Below are 22,841 nucleotides of genomic sequence, written 5' to 3'. Positions count from 1 at the left end.
ATGACTAAGCAAGGGCCGGACAATCAAGGATTGACGACCACCATTATGTGACCTATACTGGAGCAATCTTAGCATGTCAGAACTGGAGGTAGGCTTGGGAGCCGATCTAGTCTAACCTTCTTGTTCTTGCAAATAAGAAAACAAAGACAGAGAAGTCAAGACACAGCTAGCTAGGGGCAGAGCCAGGACCTGAAACCAGGTCTCCTAACACCCAGCTAAGTGTTCTTTCCACTCCATCCTGCTGCGATCTCGGCATCTGGCCTCACTGGGGAAGAAGGAGGCAAAAGGTAGTAAGCAACCTAACGTCTTTGGGTCCACACCAGGTACTTACTCCTAACTCCGGGTGGCAGTCTCTCTGCTTGCAGCATCCACGTGAATGAAATCACAACCGAGGTTTTCCCTGGTGAAATATTTTAGATCAATAAATGCCTGGTTGTTGAGCCCACTATGGCTTCTGACTTGTGTTTCTTACCCAGAAGGTGACAACAGATGATTACTAATGCTCTCATTTAACAGACCTTCATTTTAGGGGTTCTCCTTTTCTATTACAACCTTTACTGTTGGTGAAAGGTACATTATAATCACTGGCTTCTTCCCTGTGTAAGCATGCCACTTAAACAACCTGACTGACTGGCAAGGTCACAGGAGAAAACACAAAAGGGTTACATTGAGTGTCTTTCCTCCTTTATATAACAGCCCACAGAGTAGTCGCAGGGAGCATAACTGTTTATCCAGAACAAATGAAGAAGGAACACTGGCTCCCCTGCTAGTCCAAGTCTTCCCATGAAGATAAACAAAGGGAGGAGATGGGGTTTGTGGACCATGGGAAGGCAAATGATTCCAGGAGGCTTACAGTGGCTCTGAAATAGCAGCATACCTGTCCCCAGCACACAGGGAAATTACTGTTCCAGAATGCCTGTGTTCCAGTAAGGTCTTTTGTTGCTCTGAAATGGGTCAGGTTCCAACAGAGATGTAACATTTCTGGCAGATGATCTGAACCTGGCCCCCCATAATAAAATGCCTTGGAGAAGAGCGCTAGTCAGCCCTGTGTGTGTGGTAACAATGATGACACGTGGCTCTGGGCTGAGAGGGAAGGGGGCCGGTGCCGCAGCTGGGAAAGGCCACTCGTGATGACTCGATGAATTTTTATTCATGAAAGAATCCCAGCAGGGAAAGACACCGTTTCAGTTAATTTGTTCCCCTCAGCCTTATTTTGAGCCCCCAAACAAGCAAACAAGTATGATGCCCTCTGTTCTCATTAATAAAAAAGAAATGATCAAATTCATCTTAAGGGATTAAAGAAAATCCCTTAAGAAAGGTGCAAGATAAATACAGAATGCTTTGCAGATATGATGCCATTTATCTTCCCAGGAGCTAGAGGAGATTTCTTTATGATTATACAAATGGGAGATAGAAGTTTCAGGAGCAAAGCTCTTGCTCAATATCCAGAACAGGAACGAAAGAAGGCAGGATGTGAGCTCTGAGGATGAGCTGGAGGATCACCTCCAAACACAATGCATCGCATGGACACGAGGTGCTTACTTAATGTCAGCCCTGTGGGGGTTTACATGCATTTTAATAAAGGTGTTTAAACTGCGGGAGCTAAATGTGTTGGCAACAATTTTAAACAAATGGGAACCGTAGAAATCCCAGGTTGCCGAGACGAGTGCCATTTTCAGCTTCTTGATACAGAGAATGATCAGCTGAGCAGAAAATGGTGGGATCGTGCGTTGGGGAGGGGGCATTCCTGGGAGCTTGGCCTGCGAGGTCAAGAAAAAAGTAAACCCAAAGGATATCCGTTTATTCTCTTTTGTTTTCCATATACTGTTACTTTCCCTTTACGGTCTCCTCAAATCTTCATTTTCAAGGGCTTGATTCTACTTTATCTTTCTTTTGTAGTCTGAACCAATGAAACCAAAGAAACAGCGGTTTGGAATCAATTCTTTGGCTTAATTAGGTTGTATTCATCACGAAGGAGAGTGATTCTGGGGCCAAGTCCTGGCCCCTCCATGGTCCTCAGCACCCCACCCCCAGCTGTAGCCGCTGCTCTGTCACTTTCCATTTTCCACAGGCAGGCCCAGCCTGGTAACAGGGATGGGTTATTGCAGACTCAAGATTAGAAAGGCAGTCACAGCACAAGATGGGGGCCCATGGGCCCAGCCATCGTTTAGGGTCAGAGTTTCCTAGGAAAGTAAAGCTGGGAAGTGCTTATCCCCTCATTACCAAATAACCCAAAGACCAGAGTGGGGCAGTAAGTTTTCTAAGGCCCTACAGCTGACTAGAGGCCTCTGAGCTGTCATTCCATGCCCTCCCCTTAAGCCACCATAAACAGTTTAGTATACTTGTTCTATTCTTAAATATCACCAAAGGATGATAAACGGGTGGAGAGAGGGGTGGGGGTTGGGGGGCTGTCATGACCCCTCCCTGGGTTGACCCAGCGCAGCCTTTAGTGAGGTGCTGGATGCTGTCTGCAGGTTGTCTAGTGTTCTGCCCAGCAGTGCCTCCTGTTTTGTGGGTTCCTCACCCACACTCTGCAGAAAGGGCCTTCTGGAAAAGAGGGGCAGGGGCTCCCCTGAGGGAGCTGAGGGACTGGCCTCATTCATTAAAGCTCCACAGCTGTGGGAAAATCAAGGCACCCACAAGACAGAGCTATGAAGCCTCAACTGCCAGAAATTTTGTTTCTTTTCACCCCTCGATGCTGCCTCAAAGGTCACAGGGCAGGAGCTGCACAGAGCACACACCGCCTATCTGGGGAGGTGAATCAGTTAGTCTGACCCCCCCACAAATCCGAGGTCCCTATCACCCGTGTTTCCACAGGTCCAATCCCCTTGGCTCTCAGGTTCTCTTGAGACACCTCACCCTGCCGGAAACAGATGGAAATGGGCTTATCTTCCCTGAGAGGGCAGGGAGCCAGCGGGTTCTCAGGGTTTGCCGCCCTGACTTCTCTGTATCATAGATTGTGGGGATGGGATGACACTGTTTTGAAGGGGACTCTCATTTTAAGCCAAGGGGCCATGCAGTGGAAGGGATAAAGCTTTATTTTTGTACTAGTAGAATTTCCAATTTATACAGCTCTCTAGATTTGCTAGGTTTGAAGCCTGTTAAGATGACAGAATATTCACCCAGCTTTCTAGGATATAGACCAAGGTATGAGATATTACGAGTGAGGTTTAAGCTTTGTTTGGTCACCCACACTTCTAATCCATTTGAGAAAAAGCAGGCCTGGGGACCACCAAGGTGATAGAACACAGGATCCTAAGTCGGTGGGGTTCAGTGGAGGGTGGTGAAGTTTGCAGTTATCACTCAAAGGGATATTGTCTTTGCAGTTGAGAGAGAAGTGACAGGTTCAAGATTATACAGCAAGTCTGGAGGGGCCAAGATTGGAACCCAAATCTCAGGACTCCCCAGCTCAGTGCTCTCCATTACGTCTCTGTCAGAACCCAGTGCGACCCAGCCCCACAGCTTTAGCCAGAAAGCGTGATACCTTGAGGCCATGCTCCCTTTCCCAATAAGGGTGAGAACCCACATTCAGAAGAGGAGGAATCTGCTCCTTGGGATGTCCTTTCAAGCAGTGAAAACGGCTAAGTAACGGCCTTGCTTGAGCCTCAGGGAACGACCGGGGTAGAATGTCTTGCCAAGCTCTGATCTCACCCCCTCGGGGCTTTCTCCTAAAGGATTGACTTGGCCACAGGCTTTGTGAAAGCATTTCAGGCCTGGCACAGTGGTCTGCTGGGAAGTCTTCTTCAAAGCTCTTGCTTTCCATTAAGAGCTCAGTGTTGCCTTCAAAATGCCCAACACCAGGGGCTTTGTGACAGCGGCCTCCACCTTCTTCCTCTGATTCCTTTCAGCCTATTACACACTGGGGAAGAAGCATGTGGCCCCCAGGCCCACCTTTCCACAAAAGGCCGAGGGTCTCACTGCAGCCGACTGCCATTCTCCAGCCCACACTGCCATGCAGCAAACATGCCAAGGGCCAGGTGACCTCACCCACCTCTTTGAAGGATTTCTTTACCTCCACCAAGGAGTGCCAGTGTGCGATGGGCTTCCGGGGGTATGCCAGCATCTCGTTCCAGTGGTCCCTGCCCAGGCCTTCAGCATTGATCCCCACACGACAGACTCCTATGATCTCATTGTGGCCCACTCTGAGGGAGAAACAGAAGTCCCAGCATTGGCTAGCACACATGGCCTCAGATAAGGAGGTCTGGTGGGGGTGGTGGTAGGATTCTGCCCAGTGGGTGAAACTCAGAACTCTGAGCTCTAAAAACATGCTTGGCAGGGCCTCAGGGTGTCAGTGGCAGTGAAGCTTTGCCTGGTCCCCTTCAGTGGACACTGAACACAGACAGATAAGCAAAGGTTATAAATTTGTTTGAAATTTCAAGAAATGGTGAGCAGATGACCTGGGTTTGGGAGGTGAGAGGTTCTAAGTCTCTTCACTTATTTGACCCAGGCAGCACATTACAACCTCACTGAGACATCTGCATTTGCAAATAAATCAACAGTCTCTGAGCACCATTTCTCCAAACGCCCAGTGGCTGAAATGTGATTTATTCACTCGGTAAGAACAACAATTATCCCTTAAGTGTGTTCGTCGAGCATCTACTACGCCTGAGAACTTGTGCTAAAAATCCCGAATTGAGGCTTTATTGCATGGTTTCTTTCTCCTTTAACTAAAGTGACAACTGGAGAGGAGTTATGGAGGCTGGAGCAGTTGAAAAATGTTTTTGAGCCAGCCTAGATGGAAGAGCAGGGTGTGTGGAAGAGAAGAAAAATATCTGAGGAAGGGGAAATCCCATGGGATGGATATGCTGGGTCCAGAAGGCCATAGAGTGCACAGGAAAAGCCTGGATCACAGGAGCCATTGATGGTTCTTGAGAAGGGAAGGTCCAGGAAGAAAGCTGTCATGTGGGAAGATGTATCCTTAGTATGCTGGCTGAATTGGGGCTGGAATTGATGGAGGCAGGGGTCAGCTAGGAGGCTGCACAGCCATCCCAGGGTGAGAGTAGTAGCAACAGCAGAAATAGAGAGGATAGAGGGACATTTCAAAGGCCAGATACTAGGACTTGGTGCCAGATAGAAGAGTGGGAATAATAAGGGGTGAATTCAGGGAAACTGATGGCTAGAGCTGCCCCTGATGGAACTAGGACAGTTGGGAAAAGAACTTTGAACTCTTTGCTAAGGGGGAATCCATGCTTTTCCTCAAACTCCTCTACTCTTCTTAAGTGCAGACAGATTTGAGGCCTGAACCCTAAAGCCGAGCCCTGAACCGCAAGGTCTAAGGTCAAGGAGCCGTGTGCTGCACTGGAGTGGTACGTCCCTCTGGGACGCCTACCTACCGATCATAGTCCATGACTGAGATGAGCAGGCTGACTTGATCCATGTTTTCCGGGGGAATGTCAAAGATGATGGCCTCATTGTAGACGGGATTGAGAGTGTTTTTCTTTATGGTTGTTTTCTTTTTCTTCAGCCTCCGCCCATCACAAAGCAGGGACACTTTGACATAGGGATCTGTGCCAATGGGGGCAGAGGAAAGGGAATGGAGTGTGTTAAACAGATGTCCGCAAACATCATTTGCAGCAAAGGGACCGAAACCCTAGATCTACTGCTGCTCATCAGATGGTATCAGTGGGTTGTTAAAATAATTAAAGCACCTAGTATTTATGTAGCACACCTGTCTCTGAGGAGGCTCTGTGCTTAATAAATGCAGAGTCTTTAGCTACCTCAGTATTCTTGGGAGAGCGCCTAATGGACTTTTACTAATGGGGAAGCTGGCCCCAAATCAGACATGACACCTGCCGATGGGTACGCGGTTCACAGCCCTAGATCCCAGCTCGCCAGCCGCTGGCTGACTCAAAAGGGTGATGAGGCTGAACAGTGACACGATTTCTTTCACCTATGTGGAATCCTTTTCTCTGAGTGGCTTTTTTGTTTTGCCAGAATTATAAACCCAAGGATAAAGGTTGCGGGGGAGGGAAAAAATAGGACTCAACGATGGCCAAGGAGACACAATGTGTCAGAGTGAAATGAACAGCAATGGTCATGATGCTGTTCATGTCCTCCCCACCTGACAACATAATTATGGGTCCCATTGTCTCAATAATCTTATTTCCATCTGGCATCTACAAGGTGGGAAGTGGCCCTGCTCTCTGCTTCCCTGGAAGCCGTTTCCTGCACACTTCTGGGCGGTGGAGGCGGAGGGAGCTGTGGCCCGGGGAGACTCAGGGCAGCTGGTTGACATTTCCTTTCTCAGTGGTATCTTGGATTCTCTCCACCCTGCCAAGATAAGCTTTTGTTGAACTTCCACGTGCCTCCCACCCTTTTGTTTTCTTTAGTTTTCTGAATGGGTATTTCTTGGTCATCTTTCTACCCTGAAATTTTCTCCTCATCCAAGTGAAGTGACACCTATTGTATCTCATAGCACAGGTGTCCCGGTCAGCATCATAATTGTTATTTATGCCGCGCAGCTCAAGAAATGGGAGGGCGGCTCACAGGTAATGATAGCTTTTGAGATGCTGATGCGCTGAGACACCTTGTTGCCCAGAAGCCAGGGCTCCTGTGAATCTGTCAGGAGCTGAGCAGCTGCTCCCCAGCTCTGTGACTCATAGGCGTATGGTTCTATCTCCTGGACATCGAACACCCACTAGGCCCCTGGACTCCCTGGCATCATCCAGGTGGCAGATGAGGCACATATCCACAGTGGAAACAAGGGAGAACTGCAGCACCTGATCGGAAACCCCAAGCCTTAAAGGCATTTCCGTAGAGCTGCAACTAATCCATGTGACAGCAGTAGCTATGCCTTAACTACGGGGACATGAGGTTGGGTTTATGGGGAGACCATGAAGTGTTTAATCGGCCTGCTGTCTCTAACTGCACATTTTAAAAAACCTTGTCTCAGGGGGATTTTCAGTAAAAAGGAAGTAGCAGTTCTGAGAACTGGCATGAGACAGCTTCCTGGTTTTCACAGATTCCATTCTCCATGGATATGCCCCAGGACATTGTTCAGGTCCAGGTAGACAGATGGGCAGAGCTAGCCCCAAGACCTGTCTTTAACACAGCAGCTTGCAAACTCTGTAAGGATGTACTTTGCCTTGCAAAGTGGCTCGAGACTTGAGGTTGCTTAGGCGTTGTCTCACTCCCCTGCTCTGCCTTATTTCCACACACTCGCATGTAAGAGCAGATTTCCGTATCATGAAGCTTGGAAAAATAGATGCAGAGCCACTTGTCCCATGGGCCACTGGATAAATGCTTTAGCAGCCTTCCCCAACTCTGTTCACCCCTACAACAGACTCTCACGTAGCTGGGATTACAGGTGCACGCGACCACACCCGGCTAATTTTTTGTATTTTTGGTAGAAACAGGGTTTCGCCATGTTAGCCAGGCTGGTCTCAAACTTCTGACCTTAGAACCTCAGGTGATCTGCCCACCTCGGCCTCCTAAAGTGCTGGGATTACAGGCATGCGCCACTGCCCCTGGCCGGCATACCCATTTTTTTTTTTTTTTTTTTTTAAGAGACAGGGTCTTGCCATTTTGCTCAGTCTGGTCTCGAACTCCTGGGCTCAAGCGATTCCTCCGCCTCAGCCTCCTGAGTAGCTGGGATTACAGGCATGTGCCACTGTGCCTGGCTGCATATGAAATCTATAAAATTCAGTGGACATATTTCCCTTGCAGGAACCAATACTTTCACCAGCATCCATGAAGCCAAGCAGGCAGATGACTGTTCCCTAGGCTTTTCTGGGGCAAAAGCCTGTGGTTTCTAGTGGAATGCTGGCCCCAGATGATCCTGGAGGTCCTTCCTCTCTAACAGCCTATGATGCTCTATGCAGCTGGGGGAGGGGACACAAAGAATGCGGTGTATTTCAGCCTCATTGTCATGGGAGCCATCAAAATTCAGCATTTAGAATGCACTCACCACCCCTTTGTAGCGTACTGGTCCTTATTATTATTTTGTGCTATTTTTAGTGTCATGGTTCTAGCAGATAGGCTTAGAGAATTGGTTCAGGGCTAGTTTAGATCATGGAGAACAGGAAGATCCTGGGTTTTAGATGTCAGTGCCACACAATCCAGGAATAGGCAGTTAACAAGCTCCATTCACTCCCAGCTTAGTCCAACATCAAATAAGTCTGGGCTGAGGGCAAACTGAAACTCATCCTCAAGAACAGGAGATCTAGTTTGAGAGGCTCCTAGCAAGCACACCCCCTCTGCTTTACCCTTGGGACAGGTTCCTCATGCTGTAAATTCAACCATCCATTCATTCAGTGCCTATTTATTGAATGCTTATTATGTTTTACCCACTGCTCCTGATACTTGGTTACATCAATGAACAAAACAGACAGAAGTCTGTCATGAAAAGAGGACCCTTGCGTCTTCGGAATCAAGCCAACGTTTAATACCAGGTTCCAAACCCAGGTCGAAAAGAGGGGCAATTGTGAGAGGGAGGTCAGAACTTAGCATGAAAAAAATCTCACACTCCAAACCCTCTGATTCAGAGCAGCATTTGTGATGACCTCAGCGACTTCACCACCGGCTTTCTCTCCAGCCCATCAATTTAATTACACCAGAGAAGATAGTGTGGGGACTTAGGCAGCAAAATCCTATTTCCCTCAGCAGCCTCAAGAGTCTTCAGTGAATTTTCTTCCCTGTTATGCACTTATTTTGGTATTAAAATGAAATCTACATTGGCTATATTTTAGGGGAAGCTGACTTGCTGCTGCCTAAGCATTTCCCAGGCCAGAAGAGGTCAGTTAATCTCTTCCCCACGTCCTGATGTGTGTGGGTAGCTCCGATGCACTCGGAGCTGCAACAAACACAGGTTACTCTAGGATTCCCTGACCATCTTGTCCTGAAACTTTAGTTTTCAAGGCCTGATACCTCCTCTTTGTCCAGCCGCACTAGGTTACACCTGAGCCAGGTGTTTTTGGCTGGGGCATCACCTCCTTCCAGCAACTGATTATACAGAAGACTCAAGCTACTCCTCTGCTGGAGGAGTAAATAAGTCTCCAAACTCAAATACCTTCTTCCACAACTTAGGAGTTTTCCAACAAATAATAAAAAATACAAAGCAAATATGAGGAAAAATCTTTAATATATTCCCATCTAAGTTCAGAATCACCTCCTGAGTGGTTTCATGTTGCAAAGCTGAGTCATTGAGAGCCTCTTGAGCAGAAGAACGGGGGGATCTAGGGAAACAAACCGAGCTTTTGTCTACACTTGCAATTCCAAGCGCAGCCCAGACCATCCTATGTGCCCATTCTTTGGGAGGTTTCACCTCATTTCACTCCTCAGAGCAGTCTGAGCTGATGAGGGAAGGAGGCTCTCAGGACTCAAGCTACTTATTCCACAACAACTTGCAGAACTGTAGGAGACTCAAACTTCTGACTCTACGTCCAGCCTGCAGAACTCTGTGCAGCTGCCCCCAAACAAGCATTTCCTCTGCCGCTAGAGTAAGACTCTATTTCTATGTTCCTGCTGTACCTAGCAGCTATCTTCGTGCTGAGGCTGAGGCCAGGAGGCCTGCAGCAAAGCCTCAAATACAAATGCGTTTTGCTTTTCAGTGGATTTGTTTCGTTGGCTCGGTGTATAGAACCACTGCCATAGGCCTGCATGGACCGACAAACATTTACACACTCAAACTTGTCATAACCCGGGGCCTCATATAAACAAGAAAACTTATTCTTAATTTTTAAATCCTATACATTTACTTCTTATTATCTCTCTCTTCTACGAGAAAGAATGACAGTAACAGATGATGGTTACTGAGTGCTTATATGTATTAGGCACCATTCTGAACATTTACACCAATTAACTCATTTCTCCTGAAAGCAACCCACGGAAGGTATTATTATTATTATTATTATTATTTTATTTGTTTGTTTATTTGTTTATTTTTGAGACTGAGTCTTGCTCTGTCACCAGGCTGGATGGCAGTGGTGCCATCTCTGCTCACTGCAACCTCCGCCTCCCAGGTTCAAGTGAGTCTCCTGCCTCAGCCTCCCGAGTAGCTGGGACTACAGGTACATGCCACCACGCCCAGCTAATTTTTGTATTTTTAGTAGAAACAGGATTTCACCATGTTGGCCGGGATGATCTCGATCTCCTGACCTCGTGATCCACCCACCTCGGCCTCCCAGAGTGCTTTTCAGACCAGAAAACCAAAGCATTTACACAGCAAGGAGGTGGCAGAACTGGAGTTCGGATCCAGGCAGTTTGCGTCCAGAGCTGGTACTTCTAAGAATGCTGACAATTCTTTCCCCCTCTCCCCGAATACCCTTCCCAATCCTAATGTCTGGGCTGCTGGCAGGCCACTCGGGTTAAGAGAGGTACCTGAATAGCCCGTGATGTCCATCGCCTTGAGGTTCCGACACTTAATCACCGTGAGGGTGAGCCTGCCTGCTGTGGGCAGATAGCAGAGGGAGAACATGATCTCTCCCAAGTCCACGCTTTCCTGCAAAGAAGCAGACAAGAGGGCAGATGAGGGCTTGCAGGCCACGGGCCTCATGTCCTGTGCAGTGTCTGGGGTCAGGAGGAGGCTCTTGGAGACACAGTGCCGTGTCTCTAAGACCAAGGGACTGGGCGCCACGCTGCGAGTAACCAGGTATAAAAGGCAATGAAAACAATATTGCCTCTTCAGTGCAATTTGCCCCTTCCAATATTCCCTCTCAGTGTCAACCACATTCTGACTCTGGTCCCTGCCGTTCTGCTTTGGCCTGACTTGCTCTCCGTGCAGCCCTTGGCTGCAGCCTCCAACCACCAGCCCTTTTATGGCCTCTTCCTGTTCTCCTCCAGCTCCCCCTTCTCAGTCACTGACCCCCTTGACTTCCCGCCCATCCAAGCATGTGGTCATGCCAGTGTCCTGGACAAGATGCATGCCCTAGCCTTCAGGTGTCCCCTCTCCCAGCAGGTCCATGATTCTTTTCTGCTTCTGCACCTCAGTGCAGTCATTCTTTGTCAATCACTGCCAACCAAGGAGACAAACACCTGCCATCCCATTTGATGTAAGTGTTTGATACCAGGCCTCAGGTCCACTTTGTCTTTTTTCCTTAAATGTGGTCATCCTTTAAAAAGAAGCCCAGCACAGAGCACACGCTCTGCTGCCTCTCCCGCCCCCAGAATCATCATGGCCAGGGATTCCTGGGAGTTTCTTCAGCACAGAAAAACCTCAAAGACAGTAAGCACCCCCATCTGTGCATTAAACAGTGCCATGCCAGGTTGCTTCCTCCATCTGATGAAGGAGGGTGCTGTCATGGAAGCCTTCTCCTGCAGGTTTGAGGAGGGACTCCAAGATATGGAGATGTTTCCTCCCAGAATCAGGTTTGAGGTGGAGAAGGTCAGGGTTTACGGTGATTTCAGATGAGGCTATCCCTCCACCCATTCAGTAATTCAGTCAACGAATATTTATTGAGCACCTTCTATGTGCTAAGTGTTGATCTGAGCACTTGGCCCATAGGAAACAACAAAACAGACAAAAATCCCTGTCTTCATGAAGCTTACATTTTAAAAAATAATTTTGACTTTTATTTTAGATTCCGATTCAGGGGGTACATGTACAGGTTTGTAACACGGGAATATTGTGTGACGCTGAGGTTTGGGGTACAGATGATCCCACCACCCAGGCAGTGAGCATGGCACCCAACAGTTAGTTTTTCAAACCTACCCTCCTTCCTCCCTCCCTCTGTCCCTCCTGACTCTAGCGGTCCCTAGTGTCTGCTGTTGCCATCTTTATGAGTGGAACTTACATTAGGGCAAAGGACAAGGAAAGGGGTAAGCAAATAAGTTAGATAGTCAAAAGTATCAAGGAAACAAAAAAGGCAGAGAAGGGGAATATAAAATGACCAGCGGGAGGCTATAGCTGTTGAATTTTTAGCCAGAGAAGGGCTCCCTATGGAGGTCATGACTTCCGGGAAAGAGAGGAGGCAAGGGTGACACCAGGTGACATTGTCCTTGCAAAGAGCCACCTCTCCTGGAGCCTCCTAGAGCCCTGGTCTCCCCTGGAGAATAAGTCAGGGCCTGTCTCCCCCACCTCCAGAGCCTGCGCTCCCAACACTCTCCTCTAGGTGGCCCTGACACCTACCCCTTCCTAGCCCTAGATTTGTCTTTTTGTCCATGCTCCTAAATAAAATCACCCCCAAATCAAATTCCAGTACAGCAGAAGGTGAATGCCCCCAGCTTTCCAGGAAGGGACTGGCTGCGGCCAGGGCTGGGCCCGCCGTGGAGACGGCCACCCCTCTGGCACACAGAACCCCGTGGCCTCCACAGAGCCAGCTGCACCACCTCCAGGAGGAGCACTTCCAGCCGTGAAGCTCCCAGCAACTCCTTGAGGCAGGGCTTTCTGCACTCTCCCCTCCATTTCACAGACGAAGAACTTGCTCAGGTTTACGAGCCTTGCCAGCTGCTTGGACTCCTGACTCTTGGGGAGTGCTCCTTGCACTCCACTTCTGAACAATGCCCTCCAGTTCACCTAGGAAGCAGCTCAAGGGCCCCCCAACCCTTCTGCACCTTGGCTCACACTCCATCCCCTTGTTCATTTGTTTTTCTACTCACATTTAGAGTGCCTACCACAGGCACCGTGCTTTGTGGAGAGTCTCCATCCTCGGCATGCAGATGGTCTAGTGGGGCGTAACCAGTTAGAAGAAGGAAGGTGCTGGGGTTCCCGTTTCCCTCGGGCACATCCCCTGGCTCCCTAGGCCCCGAGTCAGGAGAGAGACACACAGCAAGTGCCCTGTGCCCTGGTATTGATCCTGTGGCAGGGGGCAGATCAGCGTCACATCTGGCTAAATATTCCATGTCTCACAGAGGCCCAGAAGTACGAAGAGAAGCCCCTTTATTTCCCTCAATAACCCTCCAAGCCCCGAGTTACTGAAACCCTTTAGATTCAGTGAGCACAGTACTAGGAACCAACCCACTGGACACACACTGTGTGCCAGGCCGCTGCTAAGTACTTTGCTAGCTTACCTGGGTGAGTCTAACCTTAGCCCTATGAGGCAGGTGCTGTCTCTCATCATCCCTATTGCACACGGGAGAAAATGAGTGTTTTGTGAAGTTAAATAACTGGCCCAAGGCTGTGCGACTGGTGAGCGGTTTGGTGCCAGATTTTCCTATATCAGTGCCGCTGCTCAAACACCTTCAGCGGCTCCCCCTGTTTGGCTTGTGTGATCAAGCCTCATCTTCTTAGCTTGCACTTGGGGCTTCCAGAATCTGGGCCCTGTCTAACCTCCTTGCCTGCGGCTCCCTCCCTCGTCTATGCCAACCCTCCGCCCCACACGGCTGGTACATCTTTGGTCTTTCCTTTTTGCCCTTCTCCTCTTGGCTTGGATACTCCGATACCTACATCACGCCCCCACACCACACCCCTACGGGCCCTCGCCCCGGGTCCAGACCATAGCGAGCATCTCTCCCCCACACCCCTGCAGGGCTTTCTGTCCCTGAACAGCTCATGGGAGCCACCAAGTCCCCTTTGCTCTGCAGCTGTTCCCCCCAGCATCTAGTGACGAGAGCCCCTTTTGGGACAGGGTCCTTGCTTTGTGCCTGCTTGTGCTTCAGCGTGCCCAGCAGGACACAGAGCAGCTACAGAAATGCTCACAGAAAGGGGCGCTTACATTTTAGTAAAAGAACTCGGGAAGGAGTGGTTCTTTGCGTAGTGTTGTGATCAAGTTAGAGCCCTGGGAAGAACTCTGGAAGCTTCTGTGGCCCCTCTGAGAGGGAATGAGTGAACAAAGGGCCACTGTCACCATTTCCCCACCATACCGTGTCCTACAGATGCAGAGTTGCCTGTGCTTTCATAGACTGTCTCATCTGGGGGAGTCTGAGTGATTTGTTACGGACCTGGGAGGCTTGCCTGGGATATGAGGGGTCCCTCGGGGTAAACAGCATCATCCCAGGCTCTATGAAATGCTCTCAAGGATGGCTCCCTCCAGGGGAGCAGTGACCCGCAGACCTCCCTGGATTTTGCAGGACTCCTGCCCTTTCTCATAGGACTGTGCCAGCTGGGGACATGCAGGTGCTGAGTCTGCAGTGTGGTATGGCCCCTGCACCTAAAAGTGAACTGCTCTCTCCATCCACGGGCGCAGTCAGGTGAAAGGACTGGCCCAAGATCCCACTGTGACCTGGAGGCAGAGAGGAAACCAGGGCCAGAAGTCCAAAGCCTGGCTCCGGGGGCTTCCGCGGCGGGTGGCTGCCCTCACGGTGCCTGGTGGCGAGTCAGCAGCTCTTGGCTTCCTGTTCCCCTGCAGAGGACTGGATTATTTAATAAGGAAAAATAAACAGGTTAATTTTGAGTAAATAAGAGATGAGAGCTGAGCAAACAGAGAGAGTCAGCATCTCCTGCTCGTCACTCTCTCGCTGGAAAGTCGGGCCCCAGCTCGGCCCTCACCAGGTCCTCTCTCTGCACTACCTGCTCTGAAGAGGTTTCAGTTGAATCCCACATGGCTTACCAGCCTTTTATCCTCATTAGAGGTGTTCGAGACTTTGGACTTCAATAAAACCAGGGTTACCGGGGGCTTCAGAACAGCCAGCACATTATTGCTTTCATCTTCACCTGCTGTCAGGAGAGGCTGCCTTAGGGCCCCCGACTGGTAATGAGCTCTCTGGTGCAGGAGAGGTCACTGCTGTCCAGAAAGCAGCAGGAGCCAGCGTCGCCCTCTAGACTCCTAACCTAGGAGCTGAGAGGGTAGGTCTGGGCTCAGCAGCAGCTGGCGGAAGGTCTTGGCTGGTGCTTGCAGGAGGTGGACCTGCTGCCAGGGGAGGGGAAACCAGGATGTTGGCTTCTGGAGAAACCTGTCCTTCAGTGCAACTTGACGTCGCTGCCCATAATAGTAGCATTCTCCTTGGCTGCAGTGCTCAGGGCGTGGGCGTCCGGACAGTAAGATTCTAAAGGGCCCACCTATCCATTGCACAACACTGCACTCCCTGCCTCCCCAGCGGCCCATCTGCAACCACTGATTAAAACACTTCTCTCTCCTTGATACAGTCACATAGTCCTGGGCATAGGAAAAGCAATCCTATTTGCGGGCTGCCCACGAAAGAGCAGTGAACCATGAATCAGGAGACCTGGACTTTAGATCCTCTGCCCCCAGTTAGCTGTGAGACCTTGAGCAGGTCATTTCCCTTCTCTGGTCCTTGGGCTATACAGTGAAGGGGTTGTTCTAGATGAGATGATGTATCCTCAAGGTCCCTCCAGCCATGAGAACCCAAGATTCCAACTGGAAAAATCTACCAGCCATCGCCAACTGAGATGACCCAGGGATGCTTAAGTGGCCTCTATTGCTCACCTCAAGGAATCTAGCAATTTCATTTTGAAATCCAAATGCTCCCATTTCTTTAGTCCCCATTGCCCCTCAAATGTTTGGTTCTTCTCCAAGGCCAGCCATGCTTCCTCCTAAATAAGCAGTGAGTAGTGTCAGTGCCTCTGAGTCCGTCCTGGGAATGCAGGCAAAGCAAAGTAAGAACAATGCTTCCCTATTTCTTACAGAACACTTTTAGTCTCTCAGTCATTAAGTGGCTTGTCTGAATCTCTCATCATCAGCAGAGAAGCATCCGCTCCACTTTCAGGAAAGCCGTAGGAGAACTAAAAAGATCTCAGAAGCACTGGGCAGGAAGTGCTGCTCAGTTCCCTAGGGGTTGTGGGAGGGTCGGGGCGCTGGGAGAGAGATGGGGTGGAAGCCAGTTGGACTCCAGTGGATAGAGAAACATTCACTGAGCAACCCCACATTGCAGGCCTGGGGCTCAGTATTAGGGGTACAGAGAAGAGTCAGACGTGGAAGCCAGATACTTGGAGCTGAGCCAGCTCCCATGGTATCTTCCCCCATAGCAACACAGGCCTCCTGTTCGTAGCATACATTACAACTATAACTTTTATGTTGATTTGGGGATTACATGATGAATGTCTGTGTTTCTCACCAGATCGTACGCTCTCTGAAGGCAGGAATGGGGTCTGGTTTTATTCATCTTTATACCTTTCATGTGTAGCCCAGTGCCTGATGTGTAGCAGGTGCTCAGCAAATACTGGCTAATGAACAAATGGTTGAGAACGTGGATTTGGGGTTGGGCAGATCCATCTTCCAGCTCTCAAGACTATGAAAGGTAAATAAGCCATACTACTCTCTTAGGAGACATGCTACTCTCTTAGGAGAAAGTAGGCTTAGGAGAGTAGTATGGCTTGCTTAACCTTTCACGGTCTTGGCTTCCTAACTTGTACAGTGGGATGAATATAGGACCCACCTCTTAGAGACTGAATGAGGTAATTTGTGCAAACTGCTTAGCACAGTGGCTGGCACAGGGTAGGTGCTTAGTAAGTACTGGCTGCTATTATAATTATTGCTACTATTATAAAGAGCTCACGGTCTTGGAACAGGGGCAGGGAAGAGAAAGGCATATCAGTAAGTAGCACTGTTTGGTTTGATGGGTGTAATAATAGAGGTGTGGACAACACGCGGGCGAGCAGAGCAAGGAACAAGGAACTCAGCCCCGGATTTCAAGGTAGGCTTCCCAGAGAGGGTGATATTTGATAGGATCTAGAAAGGTGAGTAAAAGAAGATTTCTGGCAGAAAAAAGCAAGCAAGGGCTTTTGCTTATTTTCTATGGAGAGGGATCAACAGTTCCTACAGACACGGAAGGGGCAGGGAATGTCCAGGGGGCCTGAAAGGTTCCCTGTGGCTAGAGAGCATGGTGATGACAGGGTGGAGAGCTCCCAGATGAGGCTAGAAACAGGGCCCCAGGCAAGCGCCAGCCTCGCCTGCCTAGTAGGCCATACTTGAGAGTCTGTCCTTGATTCTGCAGATGATGGGAAACAGACTCCACTCCTCCCTGCCCTTCCTTCTCTACTTCCTACTCAGTCCACCGTGTCACCTTCCACCCAGACACCCACACCAGAGACCATTTTCACGTGTGTCATTCGTCGCACACCCACTAAATGTTGGAGGGTTCGCAGAGACATTCTAGGGGAGGAGGATAAAAGTGCACTCGGCAAGATGGTACCCGAGGGCAGCGAGTGGGGTGTGGGGCCGCTTTACCCAGAGTGGCCCTGAAAGATGGGGAGGAGCAGCCAGGAGTGGAAGGAGAGCTCTCGACAGAGGGGCTAGCAAGGAGCGCTAGAGGTCTGGCTCGAGGAGGCAGATGGTGGCTGTGGTACCGAGGTGCGCAGAGAGTACCAGGGAGGTAAAGGGAGGACTTGGAAGTGCTGGGGGATTTTACTTCCTATGAAAAGCAGAGCCCTTGGAGGGCTCGCGGCAGTTTTAGACTTCAGCAGCTTGTAAAGAATGGGTGTCAGGGCAGGGTGAAAGTGAGTGTGAGCTCAGACGCCCCGCCCTCCACTGCTACTCAGTTTCTGAGCTTCGGCGCTTCTCTCTGATTGTCCCCAAACTCTGAGGCCCTCTCTTCCCATCCCCCTGCACTACCTCAGCTCTGGCCTGCACCATCTCTGCCAGATCCTTGCCCACCCCCTCCAATCCATCCTCCTTGCTGTAACCAGGAGGTCGCTCTCCTGCTCGGAATTCTTCAGTGGCTTCCCATTTCACACGTGTTTTGTAGTTGGAAAGCCTCTTCTTCAGATGAAGTATCATCCAACAACCCAATCATATACAGTAGCTGAAAAGTGGATCAGAAACAGGGCACCCAGCGCATCTTCAACCCCTCGTGCTATCTCCTTGGAACTTTTAGGAGCCAGCATGAAAGTCACTAATCCAGACTCACATGGCATTCAAACCTCTTCGCGGGGTAGCCCTCCCCTTTCTAGCCAGCCTCACCTCTCACGGTTCTGCCCCCGGTGCCCTACCCTCCAGCCATAGTTACCATGACATTGAGTGTTTGCTGAGTGCCTCCTGCCCTAAGCGCTTACACATACGATGCCATAAAATCTTAACAAAAGCCTTAAGAGACAGCTCTTATTATTATCCTCACTTTTTACCTGGGGACACAGAAGTATGGAGGGATTACGCTGCTGGCCCAAGGGCACACAGCTACTAAATGGCACAGCCAGGATGTGGACAGAAGCTTCAGGGATCCCTCTTTCAGCCACTACACCATCCTGCCTCTCGATGACTCGGCCCCCCTAAACGCTCCAAGATCTTTCCCACCTTCATGCCTTCGTCTTGCTCTTTCTACTGCCTGAACTAACCTCTCCGTCCCTCTGACCATCCTGGACAACACTTATCTTTCCAGGCCAGCTGTCCTGTCACCTCCTCTTGGGTCACCTCCTCTGACTCCCTTGGTCTGGCCTGGGGTTGTGCTCCCATCGCCCATGAGTGAGTGGTAAAGGCCAAGGGAGAACTCTTACAACTGCCCGAAGGTGAAGGCAGGACTTCCAAGAGGAACCCGGCAGGATGTGATACCCTGCGGGATCAGGGGCTGCAGGAGGGTGGAGACTGACATTCTACCCACCCCACGTCCCCGTGACTGGTTCAGTGCTTGCCTGGGATAGAGGAGCTGTGGGAGTGGGCACTCCTTTCTGGGGTGCTGAGAGGGGGGCCCTGCTGTGAACACCGGCCTGGGTGACGTGAGTTGGTTGCCTGCTCCTCCTCAGGCCCGGGCTCTTAGAGCATCAGCAAGAATGCTGGGGGTGGAAGGGCGGGATGTGTCTGTCGTGACGCGGGGCTTCCTGCTGGGTGCTGGGGCAGGTTCTGTTTGTTCTGAACTCCATGCCTGCTTTTACTCTCAAGTGCTTCTCTGCCCCACGGGCCTTGCAGCATTATGAATAAATGATCAACCAGAATTGAGGCTTCTTAAATCAATTCAGTCTACTCCTGCTTCACCCTGCCGTGTGGACACAGAGCTAAGGACTGCCCCGTGGAGGAGAGGGCACCCCCAAGCCGGTGTGGAGCAGCGGTGCAGGGAGGACCCGGGTGAGATCCTTGAGACTGGGCTTGTCCTAGGGACCCATTGAGACTAAAGCACATCAGTGGGAAGCAAATGTTTCTGCATCTGAGCATCTTCAGGGAAGCAGATGGTCTTATTTAGGAAACTTCTTCTCAGCCTCTCCTTCATGAACCTGCCCTTGAAAAGAGGCTTAGTATTTCACATGCACCATTACTTTTGGGCAAATATCCATGAGTCAGAATCACACTGGGAGGTGCAGATCTCTTCCTAAGGACTTTTTAAAAGGTGGGTGGAGAAGAAGAGGGGCTATGAGGGGGTGGAAAGGAGCTTGAGGGGAGTGGAGTTTGGAGAAGTTCTAGAGATGATGCGGCACTGCCTGGTCACGCAGGAAGTCTGTGCCACAGGGCGCTTGTGCGTGAGAGGCCAGAGCCGAGGACCTCACTTCAGAGCTGGTCCTTCCACCGTCATTTTCATTAACCACAGGGGCGGCGTGGGGAATAAATGGCACATTAATGAAGTTAATGATGAGAATCCATCTGTATTTCTTGCCACAAGTTGTCCTGCCGCGTGGCTGTCAAACAGTTGTCTTTCCCCTGGGAAGAGGGCAGTCATCTCCGAGGTGAGGGATCTGCTCTCTGCCCCTCACAGGGCTGTGGGGGCTGGGACCCTCAGCAGGAAGGAAGATACCTTGGTCCCCAGGAGTCCCTTGGGGCAGCTGAGGAATGTTTCTTGCAAGCAAGTGCCCTGAGGGGGGTGCCAAATAGGCAGGGCTTTGGTCTCAGCCAAAGGCACATGCCCGCACTGCATGACAGTGGCTTAAGCTTCACCATCTCTTTGGGGATAGTCACCCTGAAGATAGAGATCTTTCCCCACCTCCTGCTCCCCACACTCCAGAATCTCTGAGCCTTGCCATGGCAAGGTGCTCCATGGAGAGGCTCTTTCCAGCCTTTCACAGAGTTGACCGCCCTGGTCTTAAAAACTCCACTTCTTTGGGTTCTCCTGCCACCTCTCTGGCTGCTTCTTTCAGGTCTCCTGTGCTGACCTCTTCTCCCATCCCTGACTCTAAACAGCGGAGTTCGTTAAGCCTCTCTTCTCCTCGCTCAGCCACAATAGCCTCTCCACAGACATCTCTGCTAGACTCCAGACTCATCTCTTTGATATGATATGGCCATGTGGCTGGAAATCTAAAACTTCAGAGGCTCAAAGTTGCCCTTTTCATCTTCCGTTTACATTCTCCAATTTTCCCCCATTTGTAAGTGGCCCTTCCATACACCCAGTTGCTCAAACCAGAAATGAGACAACTTTGTGGGCATCTGCTGTCCTCTTTTGCATTTAGATCATCATCAAGCCCTGAGAATTCTAACTCCACGTTCCATCTCAAGTCACCCACCTCTCACCATCTCCAGTGCCACACGGAGGCCAAAGCCTCTCCTGCTGCCCCCATACAGCTGCCTCCTATCTGCCCTCCCTGCTTCCCTTGCTCTCCCGCCCCATTCTCCAAGCAGCAGCCAGAGTGCTCCTCCCCAGATGGAAAATGGACTGCACCACTCCTTGTTTAAAATCTCCAATGGCATCCCCTTGCACTAGAAATAAAAACAAAAGCACTTACCAAGATCTACAAGGCCCTCCACGAACGGGCTGATTCTTCAGCCTCTTCCACGCCAGGGCTCTCCTCACAGGCTTCCTTAAATGCCCCGGGCTTTTCTTGCCTCCTGACTTTGCGCTTTGTCTTCCTCTGACTGACCATTCTTTCCCCAGCTCTTCGCAGGGCAGACACCCACTCATCTCAGGCCACTTCCTCCAGCACCTCCCTCTGCCGCCAACTGTGTTCCCAAGGGACAGGATCTGGGTCTGTTTTGCCAGGGCCAGGATGAGGGTGAGGCAAAGCAGGTGCCCAGGTACAAAAGTGAAGGAGGTGCTCACTGTCAGGTTCATGCTTGTATCCAGGAGTGAGTGCCCCCTTCCATTCTGCCCCCTGGGTACTTCACTTGCCTCACCCTAACCTCAACCCCCTATTTTACTCACCACTGTATTCTCAGTACTGAGCACAGTGCCTGGTGTATGACAGATGCTGACAAATATTTGTTGAATTAATGAGCAACTCAGCTTTGTGGGAGCTCACCTGGTTAAGGTGGCAAAATGAATTGGTGACAAGAGGAGGCCCTTGCTGAACCTCAGCCTCTGGTCTCCCCAGGAGTGTTGCTGTGGCTACCGAGATGGTTTCAGGGTGGAGCCTCATAGGTGTTCTTCAGTGGGTGGGCTGAATATTCCCTGCATTAGAAGGTTGGGAGTTGGGGACTTGATTCCTGAGCTGCACCCAAGATCTACTGAGTCATAGTCTCTGGAGGGGGGTCCTGGATGTTTGCATTATTGACAGGCTTCCCAGGTGAGGCTCACATATCCTCAATTTGTGACATAAGGCAAGAGATTCTGAGGTTGCCCCAGGTCAGATCCTACTAGAATCTCTGTGACATAGAACATGTCCTAATGCAACTGCAGTCATTAACTATCAGGGCTACCAAAAAAAAGTGAAGACAGAAAAGGCCTCTTCACCTGTACTGGTACAAACAAGGGTTCTGAAGGACTGAAGCCATGTGGGCTCCTGGACTGGTCCTGGCCCTCACTATTCCCCTTTGCCTTTTTCCTTTGCACCAAAAGATACAATGGGTGGCTGTATTTTAGGAAGAAGCTGCCTCATCCAAATTTACAGGGTTTAAGAAAATTAGGTATTAAGTAATGACAGTGTTTCAAAGATATCTGACACCATTCTGTAAATATTCCTTATTGCAATAGGTCTCCAAGGATGGGTTTCTGACCAATAAGTTCAGCATCACTTGGAACTTACCAGAAACTCAAATTCTTAGGCTCTACCCTCAGGAGGCAGGGCCCAATCATCTGTGTTTAACAAGCCCAGGAATGTCTCAGGAACTGACAACCATTGCTTTTATCTAGTTGGAAGAACCAACTGAACACTCATTCTCTGGCCAGGATTTTGAAGTTTCTTCCACTTCTTTGAACCTAATTATTTTGGCGACCAAAGCCAAAATCAAGACAGGAGGAGACTGACAATTACGGAGCATCTACTGGTTTGTAGGGACTATGTTGAGTACTTAACACTTTTTTTTTTTTTTAAAACAGAGTCTTGCCCTGTTGCCCAGGCTGGAGTACAGTAGCGCGATCTCGGCTCACTGCAACCTTGACCTCCCGGTTCAAGCAATTCTCCTGCCTCAGCCTCCCGAGTAGCTGGGATTACAGGTATGCGCCGCCACACCCAGCTGATTTGTGTATTTTTAGTAGCGACAGGGTTTCACCGTGTTGGCCAGGCTGGTCTCCAATTCCTGACCTCGTGATCTGCCCGCCTCGGCCTCCCAAAGTGCTGGGATTACAGGTGTGAGCCACCGTGCCCGGCCCTTAACATATACAAAATTCATTTTACTCATACTCTATGCCTGGGAGGAACTCATAATTATCTCCACATTGTACGGAAACTCATAGAGGTTAAGGAACTTGCCTAGGGTCTCTCTCATGTGCTAAGCTTGGCTTTGGACTCAAGTGCATTGACCCTGAAGGCGTTGTTCTTCTCCTCCATCCCACCCAGCCTCCTCTGGGACTGTCTATGCTCCACTCCACTCTACCCCACCTTCTATCCCTGGTTATTGAGGGTTAGGGGTACCGAGGACTGTGTAGGTTTTGAAGGTGAAATTTCTTGATGTTCTGGAAGCAAGAAGCAAGAGAGAGGAAGTTCCAAGACAGAATATTTGCCTCCCTTCTGCCTGCCTCCGCCTCCCTCTCTTGAAAGGAGACAATGGATGGTGTCGCCCCGCATTACAGACTACGAGAGATCCATCCTGATCACTTAAACCTGCCAGCGCAGCACCCTGGCCTCAGCCCGCCATTTCTCATGAAAGGCACCTGTTACGTCATTGTCTCACTAAGTGCCACACTGTTGCAGCAGACACTGCCTCAGGAGAAGGAGGGAGGGGGAGAAGCTAGGCCAGTAGGGGCAGAACCCCTGGGCCAAAGCTCTTGTCCCCACCGCA

General features: G+C 50.2%; 1 protein-coding gene across 3 annotated transcripts in view; it reads right to left on the bottom strand.

Annotated features, from left to right (window-relative positions):
• Positions 1-22,841, bottom strand: part of SYT6 (synaptotagmin 6) — a 64,404-nt gene that overhangs the window by 4,073 nt on the left and 37,490 nt on the right. Inside the window, exons 3-6 of one of the 3 annotated variants that reach the window (XR_001109678.2) lie at positions 10,318-10,438; positions 5,334-5,505; positions 3,992-4,142; positions 332-400 (exon numbers count right to left, since the gene is read on the bottom strand). Coding sequence is in view for 1 of the 3 variants with exons in the window: in XM_012466632.2 (XP_012322055.2) it covers positions 3,992-4,142; positions 5,334-5,505; positions 10,318-10,438 (444 nt within the window). In the remaining 2 variants the exon portion in view is untranslated. The remainder of the gene's footprint in view (positions 1-331; positions 401-3,991; positions 4,143-5,333; positions 5,506-10,317; positions 10,439-22,841) is intronic. The other 2 variants (XR_001109679.2, XM_012466632.2) reach the window with 2 other exon arrangements.

Source organism: Aotus nancymaae, unplaced genomic scaffold (genome assembly GCF_030222135.1).
Source record: "Aotus nancymaae isolate 86718 unplaced genomic scaffold, 86718_ANA_hifiasm-v0.15.2.pri h1tg000007l, whole genome shotgun sequence".
NCBI classification, from domain to species: Eukaryota; Metazoa; Chordata; class Mammalia; order Primates; family Aotidae; genus Aotus; species Aotus nancymaae.
The sequence above is the reverse complement of the archived record's forward strand: the minus strand, read 5'-3'. Positions and strand labels throughout refer to the sequence as shown.